The sequence below is a fragment of the Haliotis cracherodii genome, unplaced genomic scaffold (genome assembly GCF_022045235.1).
Source record: "Haliotis cracherodii isolate W230 unplaced genomic scaffold, xgHalCrac1.p SCAF_22, whole genome shotgun sequence".
NCBI classification, from domain to species: Eukaryota; Metazoa; Mollusca; class Gastropoda; order Lepetellida; family Haliotidae; genus Haliotis; species Haliotis cracherodii.
Genome location: NW_027266278.1, coordinates 7,492,725 through 7,517,894, shown reverse-complemented (window position 1 = coordinate 7,517,894; position 25,170 = coordinate 7,492,725). Strand labels below are relative to the sequence as shown.

Sequence of the window (25,170 nt, the reverse complement as noted above, 5' to 3'; positions counted from 1 at the left end):
TGAGTGAGTTTTAATTTTATCGTCACATTGGCAATATTTCAGCCATATCGGGACGAAACAAAACTGTAGACTGAGTGAGTGAGTGAGTTAAAGTTTAACGTCACACTGGCAATATTTCAGCCATATCGGGATGAAACAAAACTGGAGACTGAGTGAGTGAGTGAGTTAAAGTTTAACGTCACATTGGCAATATTTCAGCCATATCGTGATGAAACAAAACTGCAGACTGAGTGAGTGAGTGAGTTAAAGTTTAACGTCACATCGGCAATATTTCAGCCATATCGGGACGAAACAAAACTGTAGACTGAGTGAGTGAGTGAGTTAAAGTTTAACGTCACATCGGCAATATTTCAGCCATATCGGGACGAAACAAAACTGCAGACTGAGTGAGTGAGTGAGTTAAAGTTTAACGTCACATCGGCAATATTTCAGCCATATCGGGACGAAACAAAACTGCAGACTGAGTGAGTGAGTGAGTTAAAGTTTAACGTCACAAACAAAACTGCACACTGAAAACATGACTCTACATATGCAGAACTTGTTACCGGAATCCTAATTGTTGAAAGGCCATAGATTCAGTTACGCCTGTCGTATCATAGTCAAAAGCTGTGATCTTACCCATATTATGCACTTCTAAGCAGTACAGCTAAAACCAATTTAATTTAGACTTCAGTGAAACAGACCTAGCTTTTAGCAAATATAAATCACAATGTGTGACAGAAGGCATCAACACAGCAAGGGTTAAAAAATATGTACACTCTGCAATCGACCCATGAGAACAATCAGAGATACTTGTTCAACATGCTTACAGTATTATGTATTACAGATCATAGATGCTAGTATCCAGGAATACTGGTTAGGTGTTCTTTATCATCCTAGAGCCAACTATATCAAAAGTATCTATCGTAATGTGACGTCCACGGTTCAGACATTCCAAAATAGAAAAGTAACTCGACTAGTTACATATACACCTGAAAAAAAGTTAAGCACTGCTTACTATACTCCTACTGAAAAAGAGTTAAAGAACATCCAAATATTTTCAAATGACTATAGTTTATGTCAAAGCCATGACAGGTTAACCAGAGTCATATAAAAAAATCAGGTGTTCTTTAACTTCTTTTGAGTAGTATATATATTGCAACATGAAAAAGCCATGTCTGTATATCAGATCCTGTAATAATTTTCCAGAGTTAAATCCTCATATTAGCAAAACTAAAACTGATTATGTAATGCACTTTGTAGCTATTCCATGGTAACAGATGCACTTAAGTTTGGAATATATGACAAAGGCTGGGTGGTGATTAACTTTTTTCAAGGTGTATATTTTAAAAATAAATATTGCAATGTTACATAAGACCGGAACCACATTTTTTAACCCTTGCAGTATCAATGGCTGATAACATGACATGTATACTGTGTATGTCATTGAACTCCAACACAATACAATCCTGACATCATTCAGACAAGAGATGCTGTACATTATGCATAGTTTACTTGGAAACATCTTTGTTGGAGATAGGAGTGTTGTGACAGCAGGGATTCTGCTCCTAGCTACTGGATGAGGTGGAATCTTCATGGAACGTGTGTTGACACGCACAGCAGCCCAGGAACTGGCTCAAGGTACTTACAAGCTTGTAGAATGACACCATTAAGAATTAATCAATAACATAATATTTAAGATATGATGGAGTCTTCTAATAAACATTTTGAAAATGTAATTTCCGCTCAAAGTGAATTAATATATGAGCTGCTACAATGATGTACATTTGGCAACATCCTGAGTGGACTACTTTATCTGTTGAACACTGATTCTATTAAGATGTTGTGAGATGAAATATTAGCCAAAAGACAGTAAGAATCCATTTAAATAGATACCATGTAGGCAGTTCTATGTAAATGGACACACACTGCCTTCAATAAATCCATTACCGACATTATCATCCATGAAAGTCTGAACTCTCGATATTCATGACATCACAAACTAAACAACACGTTCCGAGTCTGTTTGTTTTGCTGTATATTTTGTCTGAGTCAACTGTGTCGTGTCTGGAGACAAACATACAGCAGAATTCTTGTCTTCTTATTTCAGCAACTGCGTTAAGCTATTACCGATGGGATTTCATTCACGTAACACCCAAATTCATTCAAGTATAACATTGTTACATAAATATCTAGATCGTTAAATTCGGTGCAATATGTTGGATTGAATTAAGTCAGGTTATTGCTATGATAGCAGCTTGATGGAACAGAGAATAATCTCTCTGAATAGCAAAGCCTAAATTTCAATTGTGTTTTACTGGTAACTACATAATAATTAAAAAACAACAAATCTCACTTCGGTCAACTTATGTGAAGCAGAGAACCTGTATAAAAGCCAAGTATCCGTTTTGGATAATTATGCGATAACAATAAAAGTATGTTAAGAAATGCAGAAAATATTCAGGTTATCCTGGGCTTCATAAAGACTTAACATTGTGATCCCTGACAAATTCAATTAAAATTCATCGTGCTTAAGTACTTGTTTTCTCCGGAACAATATTTTCACTAAATACCAACACGCAATTAAAATAACAAAGGCACAAGCACCTTCTCAATATTAGATTGAAGAAAGAATGTATTGACATGGGACACTGGCCGCCTCCAGGACATATGGCAAAGAGAGGCCTGGAGTTGCATCATCGCTGTCATGTTGCGTCTCACCAAGCAGCAGAAGCGGTCCATGACGCACCAACGTCGTCTTCAACTATCGACTTTCTTCAGATTTCTTTCCTCCTTGTTACTTTCCCTGTTGTGCAGCAGCCTCTGACGATGGAAAATAGTATTTAGTATCACAGATATTTGCTTCAGGTTTGGACTATGTGTTGGCTGGGACGACCCGATCACAGCGTTGGAGGAATCCTGACCGGGTCCATCCTTCACCAAGCATATTCCATCACCAACAGGCAGATAGTCAGTGGTGTCCACCCGATCTACTTTCAATGGGGTACAGAAGTCTGTTGCTGAACAGTCACATCAGCCAATCAGTTGTTGAGGCACCAGCATTGGAGTTGGCGTCATCTGAATCAATCCACTATATACTAGCACACCAGTTAGTCACCATTCTCGTTCAATATCTGTGCCAAGACTGAAATCTGGAGGACAATGTTGCAAGTAACAAGCAATGAGGATATCATCTCAAATCTTGACTGGGCTGTGTCCAGCTTTGCAAACAGCAGGTCCAACATTGCAACAATCTCGGCAACAGAAAGTAAAGGAAAGACCACATTTCATAGCACCAATGTTCAGTCCACGTTCTCGATCTCGCCAGCGTTGACCCGTGTGGGGTCGGCATGGACCGTGAAGCCAAGGATGCTCTTGTCAATCTTCTGCATCTTGCCCTTCTTCTTCTTGTTCTTGTTGCGGGCTGCCGACTCAGCATCATTGTTGTTGCTGGACCGGACCTCCTTCGGGTTGACTGCAGGTGCTGGGCCCCAAATACTGTCCTGTAAATAACAGGTATAATACTGTCCTGTAAATAACAGGTATAATGCTGTCCTGTAAATAACAGGTATAATACTGTCCTGTAAATAACAGGTATGATACTGTCCTTAAATAACAGGTATAATACTGGGCCTAGATTTTCGAAACGATCTTAGCTAAGATAAATCTTAACAACTTACGTTTAAAGATAAGATATCTTAAGGCTAAGATAAGTTAGATTTTCGAAACTATCGTAAACCTGTCGCAGATCGCTCAGAGCTACGATACCAATCGTAACTCTGACAGAGAACTAATTTGTGTTGGAGATAGAAAAGCGGGGTGTTTCCCAATGACGTCACAGGGATTCCCCAGCTGCTGACAATAACAACAACATAGATAAGTGACACGGAATTCATGATTACATTGTCAGGTCACATTGTTTAACATGCACATATTTGAGTGAAATTCTGTACAATCCTACATGTAGACGTGTTGTTCTTATGATAAAAGATGCCATGACTAACCGAAAACAAAAAGCATTCGTGTGCCATGCAATAGCATTTTTCAAAGCCAAAAAATGTTATAATCAATAAGTATAGTGTTACCACACTTTAGCTATTAGAATGGAAATAGTGTGCGAAAAGATACTTCACTATTTTCACTTCAAATGGTCCTCTCGTGACCGCGCAGAACTTTATGATATAAACACATCGCATACAAAGTCAAGGACGAAAGTAAGGGACGTTATTCTAAATGACAATGACGAGACCTTTGATCGAACAGCATATGCGTTCAGCATTTAACATGCGTGTTCAAGTCTAATGTTCAGTGATGTATACTGTATATGTTTGTGTTTATGTCAAAAGTCAAGTTTATATTAGTGTAAACACCAACATTATACGTGGAAACACTCAAAACAAAAATTGTTCAGGAAGCAGCGCACCCACAAGCAGGATTTTATGACAATCTAAGCTTGTTAAGTTTGTTTTGTTATTTATGTATCCAATATATTTCACGAATTAACCAAGGACTTAAATACAATATCAAGCTATAAGTATTCAGATGATGAAACTATTTTTTATCTATCTATCTATTTCCATAATTCTTTCAAAATTTTAAAATGACACTAATTTTCGTTCGCAAAGAGAGATAATTTCGGAATTGCCAAGTTATGTTGTCTCATTGAACACGCCACAAGTTAATGTAAACATACATATAATGTAGTCATTTTCTATCCTTTTAAATCAAGTAGAGTTAATAAACTGATTTGTCTGATTTCATTTAAATCTGACTAAGGAGCGAAATACTTTGTAATGTGTCAAATCTATTCCAGAACGTAGTTCAATGATGTTTGGCTTGTCTGACAGCATTGCTGAGGATCGTTTACTAGTATTTGTCCGTTGACCCTAAACGTGACAACGATTTTATTGTTTGAATGGTCTCAAGTATATCTATATATTTTTTAAACATAAAACGGGAAGATGTAGACTTAAATGTTAAAAACATCAAAATATTTTAAAACCGGTTTATTGAATGCAAAGATTATTGTGTTGAAAATGTGTATTTTATGTTGATCAGTAAATTTCATTCAATAAACTTTGTTTCTGCGAGCATATATTTGAAAGTGAATTTTAGACAATGTGCAATCTATGCTACATTTTGACGAGAACCAGAACGAGCATGGGAACTCATTTTTTATTTGATTTGTTTGTCAATACAAAAATCTGTGCTTAACTTTTGCTGTCAAAATTTCAGTAAATTGTTATATTTATAAGGGAATACATCTATATGCCGTTAATCACCTGTTTTTAAAGAATGCAATTGTTCAACAGACAGTTTTTAATCACTTTTTATCAAATATTTGTCTTTCAAGAGGATATAGATAACGTAGGTATTGAATTTAAAACGAAACAAATTACAATTACTTTTGCAAGAAAAATATTAGATATTGTATACAAATATTTGATCACATGTATTTCCTTGTTAAGTCAATAAATACTACACTGTATAGTTAAAATTCAATTATTAAAACCACACGTCCAACACGATTTTAGATGTAAAAACTTATGCGAAACCTTTATGGTTGTTTTTACGCATATAGATTGATACAATTTTATAAAATGCGAAAATAAAGACTAAAGCATTGACACAAATGCGACTCAGAAAATATAACAGCGGAACTCTGCGCTTTATGAAAACTGTACCATTGAGCAAGGTGTCCCGGGCGAATACAAAGGGAAACCACTCTCAACTAGAGTTTGAACTAAGATTAGCTCCCCCTAAACTATCAATAAGGTCACGGTCATTACTGTAGCCCGCCGACACCTTCCGTTTTTATCCTTCCCAAATTATCGAAAAGGTATGTTGTTTCACACTTCTTCAGCATGGACTCGGATAGAAAAATAATGTAAGCTATCGACTCCACAGTTATGTGTATCGCTGTCGCGATTAAGAACATTTTTGACGTGAAATCCTTGATGCGTTCTTCGTGTTTTCGAAGTGTCAATTTGAATCACTCAGTTTTACAAAATGAAATGTCAATGTTTGAACGTAAGCGGACTAGTTGTTTGGCACAATATCTATGGAAAAGTATGCCGCCATCTTGGATGAAGATAAAATAAACTTACGACAGGTATAGGGCTATCTTAGATTTACGACAAACTTAAGATATCTTAGGGCTACGATAGTTTCGAAAATAGGCTACGATAGCCTACGATTTCCTTACGATAACTTTACAATAATCTTAGGGCTAAGATCGTTTCGAAAATCTAGGCCCTGTCCTGTAAATAACAGGTATAATACTGTCCTGTAAATAACAGGTATAATACATACTGTCCTGTAAATAACAAGTATAATACTGTCCTGTAAATAACAGGTATAATACTGTCCTGTGAATAACAGGTATAATACTGTCCTGTAAATAACAGGTATAATACTGTCCTGTAAATAACAAGTATAATACTGTCCTGTAAATAACAGGTATAATACTGTCCTGTGAATAACAGGTATAATACTGTCCTGTAAATAACAGGTATAATACTGTCCTGTGAATAACAGGTATAATACTGTCCTGTGAATAACAGGTATAATACTGTCCTGTAAATAACAGGTATAATACTGTCCTGTGAATAACAGGTATAATACTGTCCTGTAACAAAATGCTCTTCTCTTTACCCCCCTTCCCACCCCCTCCTGGTGTCAGAGCTACAAGCCAGCTACCCACCCCCTCCTAGTGTCAGATACATCCCTGGTGTCAGTGCTACAAGCCAGGTACCCCCCCCCCCCCCCCCCTCCTGGTGTCAGTGCTACAAGCCAGGTACCCCCCCCTCTCCCCCCCCCCCTCCTGGTGTCGGAGCTACAAGCCAGGTACCCCCCCCTCCCCCTCCCCACCCCCCTGGTGTCAGAGCTACAAGCCAGCTACCCACCCCCTCCTAGTGTCAGATACATCCCTGGTGTCAGAGCTACAAGCCAGGTCCCCCCCCCCCCCTCCTGGTGTCAGTGCTACAAGCCAGGTACCCCTCTCCCCCCCCTCCCTGGTGTCAGTGCTACAAGCCAGGTACCCCTCTCCCCCCTTCCCACCCCCTCCTGGTGTCAGTGCTACAAGCCAGGTACCCACCTCCTCCTGTTGTCTCTCTAGTCTGGCCTTCTGCTTATACTGGCTCCGTTTCTCCAGGAACTGCCGACCAAACTCCTTTGCAGCACCAGACTCACCCAGGTACGACCTCACATAATCATGGACCTGCGGCACAAAATATCTAAAAGTATATACAAGTGATTCATTCAGAGACTTAGATCTGTTATAACAGGAGTTGTCTGCCAAATTGAGTCTCATACCAAATCAGACCTTCCTTAATCAAACAATAATAGACACACATTGTGAGTGTTTAATGCCGCGATCAGCAATATTTCAGCTATAGACCGGTCTGTAAATAATCAAGTCTGGACCAGACAATCCAGTGATTGACATCATGAGCATCAATCCACACAATTGGGATACGATGACATGCATCAACCAAGTCAGCAAGCCTGACCACCCGATCCCGTTAGTCGCTTCTTACGACAAGCATAGTCACCTTTTACGGCAAGCATGGACATTGTGAGAGAGTTGGGTTCAACATCCCCAGGAATACTATTTCAGTCACATGGCATACTAAAACTAATGAATGTCCGTATGTTGTTTAACACACTCAATATACCAGCTCTACCATGGTGGCCTCTAAATAATCGAGTCATCGCATCACAATACAGAGATTTGTAGGACCTGGTGGATCCAAGCAGCTGATCCCACCATGCACCAGTAACGGATACAAAGTAGGACTTGTATCAATGTTTATGATAATAAGGAAGAGAATGTATGGATGTCAACTTTTTATCATGAGGAACACAACATTTCGGAGAACATGCTTACTCCTTCATCAGGTGAATGATACTTCATCGTCTCCATCTTGATGTTGGATCAAGTCTTTGAAAGGCATTTAGAAGTGATACACATAAGGAAGAGAACTTATGGATGTCAACTTCTTTAATATTTATTTATGATAACAGACCACAATTCCTACCTCATATGGAGAATCAACCTCTTGCAGAAAGGCAATGAATGTTGGAACTGAAAAATAGAATTGTTGAATAAACATCTGTAACAAAGTGATATTCCAAAACACATCCTTCATTGTAAGCAACAGATCCTACAAGTTGCTCGTTACAAGAACTTCGGAGGGGATTCCAGTCTGGTTTTGTTCACACTTCTCACAATTCAAACCCGAAATTGAAACTAAGAGAGTGAACATGATTCCAGTCATAATTGAAAGAGGAAGGGAAAGAACAATGAGTGAGTGAGTGAGTGAGTTAATATTTAACGTCACATCGGCAATATTTCAGCCATATCGTGAAGAGAAGTTTTACGTTAAGAATACATATATTTAGATAAAATCGATGTACAGTAAAATAACTGGACTATCACAGATAATAACTAGCATACAACCAAAAACAGATATCACCATATGTAACGATACAGCAGCTGAAGGTGGATCCCCATGCTGGGGTCCATGGGGACTTACAGTACCTTTGCTGCCTGCGTGGACCCCAGCCAGATTTACCCCATCCCTTCAGATATCACTATATGTAACGATACAGCAGCTGAAGGTGGATCCCCATGCTGGGGACTTACTGTACCTTTGCTACCTGCTTGGACCCCCGCCACATTTACACCCTCCCTTCAGATATCACCATATGTAACGATACAGCAGCTGAAGGTGGATCCCCATGCTGGGGTCCATGGGGACTTACAGTACCTTTGCTACCTGCATGGACCCCCGCCGGATTTACACCATCCCTTCAGATATCACTCTATGTAACGATACAGCAGCTGAAGGTGGATCCCCATGCTGGGGTCCATGGGGACTTACAGTACCTTTGCTACCTGCATGGACCCCCGCCGGATTTACACCATCCCTTCAGATATCACTCTATGTAACGATACAGCAGCTGAAGGTGGATCACCATGCTGGGGTCCATGGGGACCTTTGCTACCTGCATGGACCCCAGCCAGATTTACACCCTCCCTTCAAGTGTTGGCAATTAGTGTCAAATTTAGCTACAGTTAAATTAACACATATTCTAAGATTAAAAATGTGACAGAGAAAAATGACTTTGAATGACGAGATACAGGCAGTAGACATTTAAAATCTCAATGAAAGATACCAGCATAGATGATGTCAGAGGTGAACCTAGTATATGAACCCTTTATAACAGAGTGAGTGAGTGAGTGAGTGAGTGAGTGAGTGAGTGAGTGTGTGATAGAGTGAGTGAGTGAGTGAGTGGTTTAAAGCTCCTTTTAGCAATATTCCAGCAATATCACAGCGGGAGACACCACAATTGGGCTTCACAAACAGTCCCCATGTGGGGAAATCAAACCCGGTTATTAAATGTGAAGAGCGATCACCTTAACCAGTGGGCTACCCCACCGCCCCATCTTTAAGAGTGAGGTGTATGTTTTATTGCTTTCAGTTTCACCAGCAGTTCACTTAAATAATGTCATGTCAACTGAAAGCGTGAGGAAAAGAGCAAAAGACACAGAAAGTAGATGTGTCCCGCTTCGGTAAAAGCCATGAGCAGGGATCAGATTCAAGGTGGACCTGGAATATGAGCCTGCAATTAGCGGATCCTGACATGACAAAGGGACGTAACTCCCATGTCACCCACTCCCCAGATTAACATAGGCAAGTTTTCACATGACCTACCATCCACTGACGATGCGAGTCCTGCGAGTGCCTTCTCACACCACTGAGTGAAATCGTCAACAGGCCTTGCTAACTGAAACATCTTGTGCACAGCATCCTGCAACACAAATTATTTCTTATATCAAACAACAATAACAATAACCATAATAAAACCATATCAGGATAAGAATAAAATGCACAAAATATTCAAATTTCTGTGATATCAAATGTATAAATGTACAAATACATTTGAAATTTCTTGCACTTCCGCTACGTCCATCAGAAACTAATGTACACTTCGTGGAGAGGGTCAAACTGCTTTCTTATACAGACGCCTTGAGTGAGTGAGAATGGCTTTACGCCACTTTTAGCAATATTCCTGCAGTATCACGGTGGGAGACACCAGAAATGGACTTCATATATCCTACTCATGTGGGAATTCGAACCCGGGTCTTTGGCGTGACGAGCGCACCCTTTAACAACTAGGCTACCCACTACAGATGTCTTGAGTGAGTGGGTATGGTTTTACGCCGCTTTTAGCAGTATTCCAGCAGTATCATGGCGGGGGACACCAGAAATGGGCTTCACACATTGTACCCATGTCGGGAATCGAACCAGGGTCTTTGGCATGATGAGCGAACGCTTTAACCACAAGGCTACCCCACTAGAGAGGCCAGTAGTGTGATTGAGCTATTCTTAAAGTCACTTAAAACACCATGAACACAATGGGTCCTAATATGGATTCCAGCAGACAATCAGCACAACAAGTTGTGCACCAGTGCCCCACAGATCTCGTGAGTGAGTGAGTGAGTGAGTATGGTTTTACGCCACTTTTAGCAATATTCCAGCAATATCAGGGCTGGAGACACCAGAAATGGGCTTCAAACATTGTACCCATGTCAGGAATCGAACCCAGGTCTTTGGCGTGACGAACGAACGCTTTAACGACTAGGCTACCTAACTGCCCCCATATCTCTTGAAGAGAAACTAGACTTTGTGGATCATTATAGACAGGAGAAGATTACAGTGAAGATGTAAATATAAAGTGCTAGCCTTCATACACGTTGTGAATGCTCAAAGTGCTAGTGTTAGCACATATAATACTCAGATTAGCTGAGATTTGAACATGTCCAAAGTTTAATGCTAAGAGGTAGTCAGTTTCACAATTCTGGGGAGGCAAGACTGAAAGATTTTTCATATTTTGTGAGTTTGTAGTGTTTAATTGATAAGGGTGTTGATTTTCTGAGCCCCGAGACCCAGGGGCTTATCCTCAGCCAGGAACTTGATGATCAATGGTGGTGTTAGGCCATGCGGTCTCTTACATGTGAGGCGGAGTACTTTGAACACTGTCTGGCCTAAACCTTCAGCCAGAGAAGTGACATCACGACTGGTGTAGTGTGGGAATATTTTGCTTACCTCCTCTTTCTTTGGTTTAGTCTGTCTGTTGCGGTTTGCAGTAGCGGCGGCAGCTGCTGCTGCTGCCGCTGCAGCTGCAGATGCATTAGTCGTTGCATTATTGTTTTGTTGGTTTCGTTTCTTGCCCCCTAACGCAGGAAACTCACCACTGAAAAAGTGTGGACTTGAGTGAGACACATGGAAAATGAATACACATACCTCCACACACTAAACAACTGAAGAGACCTATCGTCAAAACTGGGCAGGGTTTATGGTTTTGTAGAATTTTCCTATTCGGAATATTCTATAAGTAATACGTTACCACTGTTATACCGAGGCTGTTGTCTCCCACAACTGCTGCTATAGCGAAATCTACCACAGAGATCTCAATTACCTCATGCAGCACGTGCGTAGCCACCTAGCTGCCATGTGACACCCTTCACTCTTGTCTCCTGCGAGAGCAAGTGCTCGGGGGACGGACGGGCGGGCAGCAGCCCAGTGGTAACGTATTACTTATAGAATATTCCGAATAGGAAAATTCTACAAATTACATTAAGTAATACGTTACCACTGTTATACCGAGGCTGACTACCACAGTAGGCGGTGGGGAGCACCGACAACCCGAATCCTGACTGCTAGCGTTCCTTCCGACCAGCGGAAGTAAACACCAAGGCGGAAGCACTCGATGCGCATGCACCTAGCTAGGCGTTACCCTATAGGAATACCAAAGCACTGTCAAGCGCATACCGTAAGGCTCAATCGTCATTGCCAAAACGATTGGTGACTCCAAACGGCCCCACTGGATAGGTATTTCATCGCCGCAGCGGATGGGAACACTGTATCCGCGTGAGCTTAATCTTAGATCAGGTTAAACAGTCGAAAAGAGGGAAATTAATTTCCTTCAGACCGTATATCCCAGAGCAAGCCTACTTAAAGTATGCATTAGGCGCGTGACCTAATTCCAGTATTCGTAAGCAGGTATCACAAGGTTGGAATACACGACAGACAATTAAATGAATAATTGTCAAAATACAAATAAGGATAAAACACACAAAAAGCCGCCTCACCTGTGGTGTGAGTGCGCTGGTTTGCAGGACCCCCACTCCTGTACCCACGGCGTGGGAACATTGGAGACGACCCAGATTGACCACCGTGCAAGGACTGACGACTGCGGAGTTTGGAATTGCGCTGGACACACCCCCTAGATGACCGCTTGTGCCGCGATCAGCGGCCCAAGACGGTGCACCCCCTCCACGTCTTCATCAGAAACCTTTCTGAGGTAATGATTGGCAAAAACCGAGTCAGAACGCCAGTAACAACCTCGTAATATTCTGTGAACAGAGATATTCGAGTGTAGGGCAAATGTTGCCGCTAGCGCCCTGATCTCGTGCGGGTTTGACCCCGCTACCGGTAACCCCCGAGACCGGTACGCCAGATTGATGACAGAACGAAGCCACAACGCAATCGAGTTGCGTGTTATGTCAACCGTGCGATTAGGGTTACACGATATGAACAGACGGTCACGCCCTTGTCTACGTTCATTCGAAGCCTTAAGATAATACTTAAGGGCCCTAACCGGACACAGCGCTCTGTCCTCAGTATCAGCAGGATGTAAGATTTCTTTGAGGGATCTTACAGTGAATTCTCTCTCCGTTTGCCCGACTCTCTGATTCTTGGCGACGAAGCCCATGAGCAGGCCCAGGCGGACCGCTCCTTCGTCACCCCTATCGAATCGTACCTTGGCGACATCGAGTGCATGAATTTCGGATACACGTGCCGCCGTGGCAAAGGAGAGGAGAAATGCTGTTTTCCAAGTCACATGCCGGAACGAAGCACTATGCAAGGGTTCATACGGAGCTTCCGTAAGTGATTGCAACACTAGGGAAAGATCCCAGGCCGGTGCCCGAAGGCGGCCCTTCTTAAGATCGTGCTGTTTGAAACCCTTGATAATACCCCGTATCACCGGCTCTTTGGAGAGACTGGTACCCATAGCAACGTCCCGTACCGTAGCAACGGACGAAACATAGTTGGCAATGGAACCCCCGGAGAGTTTCCGGGTCTCTCGCAAGTGAGACATGAAACGAGCAATATCCTGCACAGATACCTTATCTGGCGAATGAATGTGATGTTTACAACACCACTTCGTGAAAATAACCCAACGTGCATTATACACCTTCTGGGTAGAATCACGATGCATACTAACGTATGCCCGAGACGCCCGGCGAGAAAAACCCTTACTCCTCAGACGCTCGGTGACAACATCCACGCGTGCAGATTGAACTGCCCTGCGTTTGGATGAAGCTGACGGGTGTGAGGGTGGATCAAGAGATCCGGTCTCACAGGCAGTGGAAGTGGCGACTGCGTGACCTGGGTCAGCAAGTCGGGGTACCACGATCTGTTCGGCCACATGGGCGCGATCAGTAACATTCGACAGCGAACTCCTCGAAGCCGGCTTAGAATGTGTGGTATCAACGCTGTCGGCGGGTAAGCATAAGCGTCCAAGCCCGTCCAGTCTAACGCGAGAGCATCGTGATCGATGGCCCTCGGGTCCGGGACTGGTGATACAAACAACGGGAGTTGATTGTTGAACCGTGTTGCGAACAGGTCGACCATCGGACGACCCAAACGTTCGCACAGCCACTGAAACACTACTGGGTTCAGCATCCACTCTGTGGGGCTCGGATCCTGAGGCCTCGATAGAGCATCGGCCAGTACGTTCCGCACACCTGGGATGTGACGGGCGCGTATCTGGCACGGGACACTGTCCACCAGAGCGTAAAACTCGAACGTGAGATCGAGTAGCGAGTGACTGTGGGTTCCCCCCAGTTTGTTCACATAGGACACTACCGTCGTGTTGTCGGTCGCCAGCATGAGCCGGGCGTCGACGAGACGATGCTTCCAGTGATTGACTGCGTTGATCACTGCCTTGAACTCGAGACAATTGATGTGAAGACCTAGTTCGTCTACGCACCACAGCCCCGAGCTCACCTCCCCCTCCAGATGGGCGCCCCAGCCCACTAGAGAGGCGTCTGTATACAGGTTCAACGTGGCCCGGTAGGGCCGCATAGAGACTCCTGATAAGACATTGTAAGGGAGCGTCCACCACTCCAGATGCGGTCGGAGCCGATCCGGGAGGGCGACGGTCGCACTGTTCACCTCCGTTGCTAACAACTGGATTAAAAACCGTTGCAGCGGGCGGAGTTGGAGACGACCCCGTTCGGTGCAGTCCTGGGCTGATACAAGTAGCCCTAACAGCTGTTCCCAAAAGTGAACAGTCTGTTGCACCGCTAAGACTTTGGCAATCATCGCCTGAATTTTGTGCCACCGGTCTGGGGGGACAAATAGGCGATGGGACACCGTGTTGAACCGACCTCCGATGAACTGCAAGTTCTGAGAAGGGGTTAACTCGCTCTTGGGGAGATTGACAATCCACCCCAATTGCTCCAAGAGCCGACGTGCGAAAACGAGATGGCGTGACAGGGTGTCCGTCATTCGATTTGCTACTAGCGAGTCGTCCAGGTACGCGAAGTACCGGACACCCCTCCGGTGGAGGAACCCCACTATGGGGGTGGTTAACCGGGTGAACAGCCAGGGAGCGGATGAAAGACCGAATGGGAGTACAACCCACTCGTAGTGCCTGCCTTGAAAGACAAACCTGAGATACTTGTGATGATCCGAGTGAATCGGAACATGCAGATAAGCATCCTTCAGGTCGATCGAAGCTAGCCAGTCGGCCGGCATGATCAGTGCTTTCAGGTCCGTCAAGCTCAACATTCTGAACTTGGGCGGCTTGCGCAGGTAGAACTCGTTGAACGATTTCAAGTTGTGAATCATTCTGAGTTCGGCACTGTCCTTCTTGGGAACGAGAAATATCCTGGAGTAAAACCCCGGTGTTATTTCTGGTAGAGCTAACTCCCGAACTGCCCTCTTCTCCACCAACCTGCCGATGGCATCGGCGAGGAAGGGAAGATCGGTTTCCGAATAGAAACCTGCCGACGGGGCAACGGTGAGCGGCGGATTCGCTTTGAGATCGAGCCGATAGCCGTACCGAATCGTGTTGACCACCCACGGGTCGTCGAACACTTGTTCCCAATTCTCCCAATAAGTCTGGAGTCTGGCTCCCACTGGGGACAGAGAGGGGGGCCGGACGGGCTGCGGCAGGCGCAACTGTCCAGGGCCAAGTGACTCGGGTTCGCCTACGGGCCAACCGAAGTTGGCGCTGTCGGCATACGAACCCCTCCAATGAGAGTCACCTGGAGGGGCCCTTGCCGTCCTTAGACGACTTGGGCTTCCCCCAGTTCCCCTTCTTCCCGCGAAAGGGCTGCTGAGAACCCTTACCGGAGCCCTCAGAGCGGGGCTTCTTCCCGGAGGAAGAAGGACCCGACCCCTTAGGCCTGCCGGACGCAGCATCCTGGGGCGCGCTCCGCTTCGGAGCGGCACCCAGGCGCCTATGCAAGGACCCCACAAGATCCAGTGTGTGCCGAGAGGCATCGGCAGACACAGCGGCCTGTTGTTCCTTCAGAACCCCAGGGATCTTGTTATTAAACAGGGTCCGAGCAGACCAAGGCTGCGAAAGGAGCACCTCCTGATTGGCAGCGTCCAACCCTGAAGCAGCCAGATACGACTGGCGCCGAAGAAAATGGCACGTGCCGGAAATAAAGGCCGAAGCCCCGGCAACGTACTCCAGGGAAGCATTCAAACCGAGCAAGCAGTTGTAAATGCGCTGGTCTCGGTCCGTGGGAGAACCTTCGACCAGACTGGCCGCTGCAGCCAGGTATGTGTCTCCGTGAGACAATGCCAGCATGGAGTGTCGAGCGAGGGTGTCCAGCTGTTGCAAGGTACCTTGTGGTACCGTGGCAACCGGTGGGGCACGGACCCCCAAACGCTCCACATGGGCTTCCGCAGAAGGACCAGCCTCGGGAAAGGCAAGGTCATGTACTGGGAAAGACCCTTTTCTCCACGACGGGGGAGGTAACGGGAGACCCCGACCGGAGGCAGCCGTGAAGGCCTTCTCCAAAGAAGGCTTAATCCCGCGCAGCAAGGTTGATGCCGGGAAAGCCTTGTCGGATGTCTCGTCGTATACCTCGGAGGAACCCACGGAACCGTGGATTCCCCGCGGTATCGGCAGGGGCTTTGGCATGTCCTCGAAGAGGTCATACACCATGGCCACGCGGTCCTTAACCGATAGCGGAAGCAACGGTTCGGGGGAAGGACCGGTAACCACGGCAGCCGCCGCCGTACCGGTGGACCCCGCGTCCGAACCCGCGGCCACCGAAGAGGCCGGGGACGGAACAGCCAGCGGCCTATCTTGCGATAAGGCCGCCAGCTTGGAGTCCACAAGTTTCGACAACAATGCGGCGACGGAATCCCCAGACAGCCCGAGGGCCGCAAGGGGATCCGCCGCAGCCGAGGAGGTGGTACCCGCACGGGGACCCCGACCGGACGAACCAGCCACCACAGGGGTGGAGACGGACTGTACGTACAGCCGGTACCGCTCAAACTCCGCAGGCCCCAGACCTTCGCACAGGGTGCACCGGGTGTCCCCGCAAGGAACCCTGCACCGCGGGCAACGATCGTGGGGATCCCGGGACGACAAAAACTTTCTGCACACCCCACAACTCCGAGGAGCAGGGGTAGAGGGGGTGGATACTGGGGACATATCCATGTCAGACATTGATTGTTTGCTATAAACAAAGAACAAAACATGGTTACAACGCACGCACCACAATGATTCACAAACGAGCATTTTCACAAGAAAATAAACGAGCAATGTGAACATATAACATACACATATAACTTTTATTAAAGAAATAAGTTATGTTAACCCCCAAAACATACAAGAACAGGGGAAACGTAAAACACAACGTGCATACGCGAACCCCGCAAGTATATAGAAAAAAGGGCGGGAAAAATTTTCCGTTTGGCGGGAAAATTATAACCAAGCGTAGCTACCGCAACGCCCCATAAAAGCACAGTTTATTAGAGAATAAACTATAATAAATATCACCAAATCTTCAGGAACGCTTCAGCAGGAGAAAAAACACGTCTTGCTTAGCAGACGAAAGAGACAAGAGTGAAGGGTGTCACATGGCAGCTAGGTGGCTACGCACGTGCTGCATGAGGTAATTGAGATCTCTGTGGTAGATTTCGCTATAGCAGCAGTTGTGGGAGACAACAGCCTCGGTATAACAGTGGTAACGTATTACTTAATGTAATTTGTTATGTTCAAAGAATGAAAGAAAAATGTAGAAATAGAGGATTGTTTTGTTGGTCAGATTCACATCAAAATTATTGAATACGCTCGCTCACATCACATGAAGTGATCTACACCCCTAGATCAACATACAGGTCCCCAATCCACAGTTGTAAGTCTTTGGTAAATCCTATAGACGTACGATAGTCGATAGTCGTAGCACTACAAACATTTGACTTGGGGCTCAGGTCATTAAGTAAGGAAGGAGTATGGTCTTACGCCGCTTTTAGCAATATTCCAGCAATATTACATCAAGGGACACCAGAAATGGGCTTCACACATTGTACCCATGTGGGGAATCGAACCCGGGTCTTCAGCGTGGCGAGCGAACGCTTTAACCACTAGGCTACCCCACCGCCTCTAGGTCATTAAGTACACATACATTTGTCTTGTGCTTCTATCATTCTGTAAGCACCATCAGGAGCTGCTATTTCTCACCAACCTTTCTTTCTCTTTGGTTGCTGGCCTTCCTGAAGATATCACAGCCTCATCCCAGAACCCCAGGCCCCCCCCTGCCTTGTCCGTCTTCCACACAGCGTTCCCGCCCCACCCCGTGGACTGGGCACCATTGCTGGCCACGTTGCTCCACATGCTAGGTGTAGCCATGGTGGCAGCTGTATTCTGGGGAGAGAGGAAGCAGGTCTCAGTATCATCTGACAAACAAACTCGTTTCATTTTCTTTAACTTTTCTTCAGTCCTGAAAGTATTATTCAGGGCTCCAGCATTCTTTTGGACATTTTCTTTTCGACATGTTATCATTAACTTTGGGTTCTGATAGTTTTCTTTGGGTTTCCAAAATTTTTAAACTCCCTTACAGGGATAGAATTATACTTTGAAAGTCTACTAGCCCAAATAGTGACATGGAGGAACATTCCCAAAATGTTTGAAATTCTACCAGCCCTAAGGATGCCTTTAGCATTAATGTAACTGACCTTGGCTAGTGGGCTAGAGCTAATGTCTAGCCCTGCTTGGGTCCATTTGGGTAATTTAATACTGATGAGTGAACCTTCAGCAAACCATGCCTACCGTAAAAGGTGACTATGCTTGTCGTAAAAGGCGACTATGCTTGTCGTAAGAGGCGACTATGCTTGTCGTAAAAGGCGACTATGCTTGTCGTAAGAGGCGACTAACAGGATCAGTTGGTCAGGTTAGTTGATGCATGTCATCATTTGTTTGTTTGTTGTTTAACGCTGCACTCAGCAATATTCCAGTTATATAATGGTGGTCTGTTAATAATTGAGTCTGAACCAGACAATCCATTTCTTTATATCATGAGCATCAACCTATGCAATTACCATACGATCAACCAAGTCAGCTAGCCTTATCACCCGTTTGTCGCCTCTTATGGCAAGCATAGGTCACTGAAGACCTATTCTAACCCAGATCTTCACAGGTGCATGTCATCACATCCCAATTGCGTGGATCTGTGTTCATGATGTCAATCACTGGATTGTCTGGTCCAGACTTGATTATAGTATAGGTTGCTGAAGACCTATTCTAACCGGGATCTTCACAGGTGCATGTCATCACATCCCAATTGTGTGGATCTGTGTTAATGATGTCAATCACTGAACTGTCTGGTCCAGACTCGATTATTTACAGACCTCCGTCATATGGCTTGAATATTGTTGAGTGAGGTGTTTAACAACAAACAAACAAATTACAAACAAGATATCACAGGACACACAGCCATGTCACACATCCGATTGTCATCTAAGTCGTATCTTAGGACAAACAGAGTACTAGTGACCTATTCAGACCTGTCTCTCTAGGAGGTAGTGACCTATTCAGACCTGTCTCTCTAGAGGTACAGGACCATGTGGATTGTGATGGTGCATACCTTGGGCGGAGTGGGCTGAACTTGTTTGGCTTTCTTCTTGTTTTGGTCTGACTGTTTGGCTTTCTGTTCCTCCTGTATGTCCAGCAGTGACTTCAGTGTGTTCGTTGCAGCCTGGTTGACCGTCCTGTAACAGTGTTACATCATACAGTGGAGGATCTCTCAGATACTCAGGCCATGAAACAAGAGACAGAGGTAGCAGGAACACTCTGTGGAACCAACGAGAATGGGGATGCTGCTGACAACCCAGGGGTGATGAGATGGTGATGAGATGTAATGTGACTATTGGCCTTGTGCCTTGTGCTTGGGTAGTATACTCCCCAGGGAGATGAGAATGGGGATGGTGCTGACAACCCAGGGGTGATGAGATGGTGATGAGATGTAATGTGACTATTAGCCTTGTGCCTTGTGCTTGGGTAGTATACTCCCCAGGGAGATGAGAATGGGGATGGTGCTGACAACCCAGGGGTGATGAGATGGTGATGAGATGTAATGTGACTATTGGCCTTGTGCCTTGTGCCTGGGTAGTATACTCCCCAGGGAGATGAGAATGGGGATGGTGCTGACAACCCAGGGGTGATGAGATGGTGATGAGATGTAATGTGACTATTAGCCTTGTGCCTTGTGCTTGGGTAGTATACTCCCCAGGGAGATGAGAATGAAAATCACATGCACACTGATTCACTGACCAGGGGAATAATATAAGGGTAGCGCTATTTTCCAGGGCATTATCATTTGCAGAAGCCTGAGGACTTATTAATGGCCCGACGACGGAGGGCAGGTGAATATACTGGCTGTGTTTTTTAACAGTGTGGTTTTGCACAATTTCTATACATACTGGGTGTTGAGAAGGGGGCGACTTACATTTGTGCTCCCCATGACTTCTGCTGTTGCTGTTGTTGCTGCTGCTGCTGTTGTTGGATGGCAAACATTTGCTGCCTCTGAATCTCAAGTTGGCGCTGAAACATAAAATAACATTCATAATTTCCTTACAGATATGCCATCTAGACAATCAAATCATATCATGGGGTCTTAGTTTGAGACAATATTAAGTTACCATCACTTCCAACATTTCAATCCATCACTATCTCTAACTTCCCCTCAACGTCACGGACTAATTTCCAGTCCTTCCTCACACTGTCATCCTATCAATTCCCCACAAATAACACTCCCATTCTATCAGCCACCGCTTGTCAACTCACTTCTCTCTCCTGCATCTGTCTCTCCTCCTCCTGCTGTATCTCTGCCAGGGATTTCCTCACACTGTCATCCTTAAATACCGACATCCTATCAATTCCCCACAAATAACACTCCCATTCTATCAGCCACCACTGGTCAACTCACTTCTCTCTCCTGCATCTGTCTCTCCTCCTCCTGCTGTATCTCTGCCAGGGACTTCCCTTCGTTCGCCTCCCTCTGCTGCAGCTGACTCGCCCACTGCGCAGTGGCAGGAAGCTGACACAAAACAGGCAAATCAAAATCAAGTCAACATTTCAAGCAATCTCCAGTGTTTGTCCATCATATTACACTGCAGTCAGCAGCACTCCTACCATAACATGGTGACTTGTATATAATCAGTCTGGACCAGGCAAACCCGTGACTGAAAGCATGAGCAACGTTCTATACCATCAGGGGGTGGTAACATACAATCCATCAAATCAAAAAGCCTGACAACCTTGTTAGTTTTAACAACAAGCATGTGGCACTGGGGATCTTAACCCAGACAGGCTCCACAGACTCCACACAGGGATATTTGTCTGTCTGTTTGTTGTTTAACGCCACACACAGCAATATTCCAGCTAGATGAAGGCGGTCTTAAATAATCAAGTCTGGACCAGACATTCTAGTGATTGATATCATGAGCATCGATCCACGCAACTGGGATTTGGTGACATGCATCAACCAAGACAGTGAGTCTGACTACCCAATCCCGTGAGTTGCCTCTTACAACAAGCATAGTCGCCTGTTATGACGAGCATGAAGACCTATTCTACCCCGGATCTTCACGGGTCCACACAGGGATAGCAAGTAAAACTTGTATCCAAATTTCCTGTGAATTACTATAAGCTCTGATCAGTCAGGTGACTCCAAAGTATCTTATATGGTATCCGTTCGCGTACCTGCATTCGAGCCAACTGTTCTTGTTGTTGTTGCTGGAGACGTCTTAGCGCCTCTTGCTGAAGTTTCTGTTGTTCCTGACGCTGCATCTCCTACAACAAAAAGTAACCAAATATAAATCATGCTTAAAGACTTTGTCAATACTCCTGATTTTCTAAACATCCAATCTGAAGCTGTCATAATCCTTGCTTATAAACTTAAAGGTTTGAAATTTGACTAAAAGTTTTCCAATGCAAAACTATTGAAACTATTGTCTTTTTTTAACACTATCAACAATACCATCAGCCTTATTCTTATAGACAGTACAATCGTAGGACAAACAATTGCAATACATCAACAGTTTGATAAATAAAAACACACAGGGATCACAAACAGTTCAGACATGGAGGAGGGTTCGTTTGACTGCCATAAGTCATAAACAGACTCATTTCGTTACTTGACTAAAAGTAGACCCACATCACTACTACAGCGCAACGTGGTCATGTATTCACAGGCGACAGGTCTGTGATGTATACAAAGCCCATGAAGTATTGACAATATACTTGGTGAGTGAGTGAGTGCTGTTTAATGCTGCAGCCTGTAAATAATGAGTGAAGGCAAGACAGACCACAGACTTATAGTATGAGCTTCAGCCCAGAGCAGCGCGTCGTGAGTGAATGAGTGAGTGAGTGAGTGAATGAGTGAATGAGTGCTGTTTAATGCTGCAGCCTGTAAATAATGAGTGAAGGCAAGACAGACCACAGACTTATAGTATGAGCTTCAGACCAGAGCATCGCATAGTGAGAGAGTGAGTGAGTGAGTGAGTGAGTGAATGAGTGAATGAGTGAGTGAGTGAATGAGTGCTGTTTAATGCTGCAGCCTGTAAATAATGAGTGAAGGCAAGACAGACCACAGACTTATAGTATGAGCTTCAGACCAGAGCATCGCATAGTGAGAGAGTGAGTAAGTGGTATTTTCCACCACTTTTAGCAATATTCCAGCATCACCAGAAATGGGCTTCACACATTGTACCCATGTCGGGAATTGAACCTGGGTCTTAGGCGTGCAGAACAAATGTTTTAACAACTGGGCTACCCGATCAACCAAGCCACTGAGGCCCCATCTGATTGTCGCCTCTTCAACAAGCACTAGAGAGCAGGCAACCAGTGTTAACCCAGTCCCTGAGGATAGATCTAACCCAGTCCCCCCAGGAGAAATCTAACCCAGTCCCCCCAGGAGAGATCTAACCCAGACCCTGAGGAGAGATCTAACCCAGACCCCCCAGGAGAGATCTAACCCAGTCCCCCGAGGAGAGATCTAACCCAGTCCCCCCAGGAGAGATCTAACCCAGTCCCTCCAGGAGAGATCTAACCCAGTCCCCCCAGGAGAGATCTAACACCGAGGAGTACCTGTTGTCTGAGCATCTCTCTCTGTCGCTCCTCCTCCCGCTGCTGCTCCTGCTGCATCTCCTCCTGCTGTCTCTGTACTTCCTGCTGCCGCAACATCTCCTACACACAAGAGTAGCGTCATATAACACACTTTTACTAACTTTCAACACATTTAAGTTGTTTGTTTTGTTTGTTGTTTAACACCACACAATATTCCAGCGAAATGATGGCGGTCTGGAAGAGTCAATCATGTCATCGATATTGGGAGCAACTATCAACACCAACGGCATCATGGCAGGCAATCAATCAAGTCACCAAGTCTGACCACCCGATCCATTTGGTCGCCTCTTACAATCATCATAGATTGCTTGGGACCTATCCCAACCAGGAATGCTCACGGGGCATATATTTTTTGTACTTTCAAGAACATTCAAAGTTTTTAAGAAAATGTCTTACTCTAAAAACTCCATCTGCACCTACATCAAAGATCACGACCAGTCTTCCAGTGTCATCTCCAATTATTATTCAACAAATAAACCCTAAGTGCAGATGACTTATTCATCCATGGCAACCCATTGGAAAGTTAATCAAAATTGGGAACTAACATATTCTTCTCAAAACAGTAAAAGTGAGTGAGTATGGTTTTATGCCGCTTGTAGCAATATTTATACAATATCACGGCGGGGGACACCAGAAATGGGCTTCACATCTCGAACAGTTTAAAGCCTGGTCTATTGTGCTGATATATACCACTCAATGTTTGATAGAGATAATCAGATATGTGCCATCTAAATATACACTTGACATTTCATGAGAATGAGTTTTGTGTATCAGGGAAAGATAAAAAGTCCCCAATAAAAGGTGGAGTACGTTGTCATTACAATACTGTAAGACAACAGATCAGTGCTAAAGTCCCCAATAAAAGGTGGAATAGGTTGTCATTACAATACTGTAAGACGACAGATCGGTGCTTGTTGTTTCAATTTGACAAAGGTACCCACCTGTTTCTTGTGTTCTTCCTCCAGCTGTTGTCTGTGCGTCTCCTCTTGTCGCCTCCTCTCTTCCTCTATCATTCTCTTCCTTTCTTCTTCCTGCTTCCTGCGAGCTTCTTCTTCTCTCTGGACAACAAGCTCTTCTTCTCGGCGACGCTGCTCTTCTCGCATTCTCTCTTCTTCTCGTTTACGTTCTTCCTCCATTTGTCGTCTCATTTCTTCTTCCTCCCGACGACGGATTTCTTCCATACGCTATATGGAAAGTAAGGACTCTTTTCAAATCATTTTTATTAAGACATTTTAATTCAGAATTTCGCACAACAGATCTTTTCAATGCTGAGGACATCATTCACACAAAGCAAATACATCTCATTTCATGCCAAGTGTTTCCTCAACGTCAAGGACAATATGGACATGTCTTCACAATCTGCATCAAGTTATCAGATCTCTCGGCAAGACCTTGTTCTTGGACACTCCAGTAATTATGGTGAGTGAGTGAGTGAGTGAGTGAGTGAGTGAGTGAGTGAGTCTTCAGTAATTATGGTGAGTGAGTGAGTGAGTGAGTGAGTGAGTGAGTGAGTCTTCAGTAATTATGGAGCTGATGATAGCTATTCTAACACAAGGAACCCATATACTTCTTAGCATCTAATCAATGGTGTTCCAAATATTCTTCTAGGCAGTTCAGCATTTATGTCATGGCAGATACATGCTGTGCATGCAAGAAACATCTTCGAGAGGCATTTAAAAGTTGGAGGACTAAATAAGGATAAAATATATGGATAAACAACTTCTTTATAACAATTAGGAGCGATGATGCTTGATAATGGTGTTAGAACCTACACTGAAATGTTGCTCATAATTGTAATAAAGAAGTTTTTCATCCATATATCTTCTCCTTACTTTGTGCAAGCAAGGCTGGCCTACCTTCAGCTCGACCTGTCTCTGTCTCTCCAGCTCCTTCTTCTCTCGTATCATCTTCTCCCTCTCTATGGCTATCTCCTCCTGCTGTCTCTTCAGCTCTTCCTGAGTTCTCTGCATCTCTATCTGACGACGTCTTTCTTCTTCCTCCTCCTGCTTCCGGCGAATTTCTTCTGCTTTCTGTTGCTGGTTTAGAAAGAATAAGGTTACGACACTGGATGATAAGGGAGAACTGTCAGCAAGCCCTTGTGGACAAATATTCGCCACAACAGTGTCAGTGAGATGGGTTAACACACTTTGAACAGTATTTCTGTTCCATCACAGCATGTCAGTGTAATATGGGAGGAATACAGGTCTTCAACATCTACCACGTTAACCCATGAAACCCAAGTGAGTGAGTATGGTTTTACGCCGCTTTCAGCAATATTCCAGCAATATCATAGCGGGGACACCAGAAATGGGCTTCACACATTGTACCAATGTCGGGAATCGAACCCGGGTCTTCGGCGTGACGAGCAAACGCTTTAACCACTAGGCTACCCGACCACCCTATGAAACCCAAGAGCAAGGGTATGGTACGGACAAACCAAGGTCATAGTCAGGGTGAATCATG

At 44.7% G+C, this 25,170-nt stretch overlaps 2 protein-coding genes across 2 annotated transcripts in view; both read right to left on the bottom strand.

The window, feature by feature from the left end:
* Positions 1-332: 332 nt before the first annotated feature.
* The window catches only part of LOC139471317 (GRB10-interacting GYF protein 2-like), a 48,015-nt gene continuing 23,177 nt past the window's right edge, over positions 333-25,170 (bottom strand). The window contains exons 18-30 of the mRNA XM_071253624.1: positions 24,564-24,743; positions 23,649-23,891; positions 22,669-22,767; positions 21,283-21,372; positions 20,507-20,617; positions 20,027-20,121; positions 19,166-19,289; positions 17,768-17,946; positions 11,094-11,241; positions 9,699-9,795; positions 8,019-8,065; positions 7,076-7,198; positions 333-3,482 (exon numbers count right to left, since the gene is read on the bottom strand). Coding sequence (XP_071109725.1) covers positions 3,282-3,482; positions 7,076-7,198; positions 8,019-8,065; positions 9,699-9,795; positions 11,094-11,241; positions 17,768-17,946; positions 19,166-19,289; positions 20,027-20,121; positions 20,507-20,617; positions 21,283-21,372; positions 22,669-22,767; positions 23,649-23,891; positions 24,564-24,743 — 1,737 coding nt within the window. The 3' untranslated portion in view covers positions 333-3,281. The remainder of the gene's footprint in view (positions 3,483-7,075; positions 7,199-8,018; positions 8,066-9,698; positions 9,796-11,093; positions 11,242-17,767; positions 17,947-19,165; positions 19,290-20,026; positions 20,122-20,506; positions 20,618-21,282; positions 21,373-22,668; positions 22,768-23,648; positions 23,892-24,563; positions 24,744-25,170) is intronic.
* Positions 15,313-17,135, bottom strand: LOC139471312 (uncharacterized). The gene has a single exon (XM_071253618.1). It carries the CDS (start codon positions 16,849-16,851, stop codon positions 15,322-15,324), a length of 1,530 nt encoding a protein of 509 aa, XP_071109719.1. The 5' UTR covers positions 16,852-17,135; the 3' UTR covers positions 15,313-15,321.

Excerpts from the sequence above, each read along its gene's own strand:
- LOC139471312 (XM_071253618.1), bottom strand. The coding sequence starts at position 16,851 with ATGTTCACATTGCTCGTTTATTTTCTTGTGAAAATGCTCGTTTGTGAA.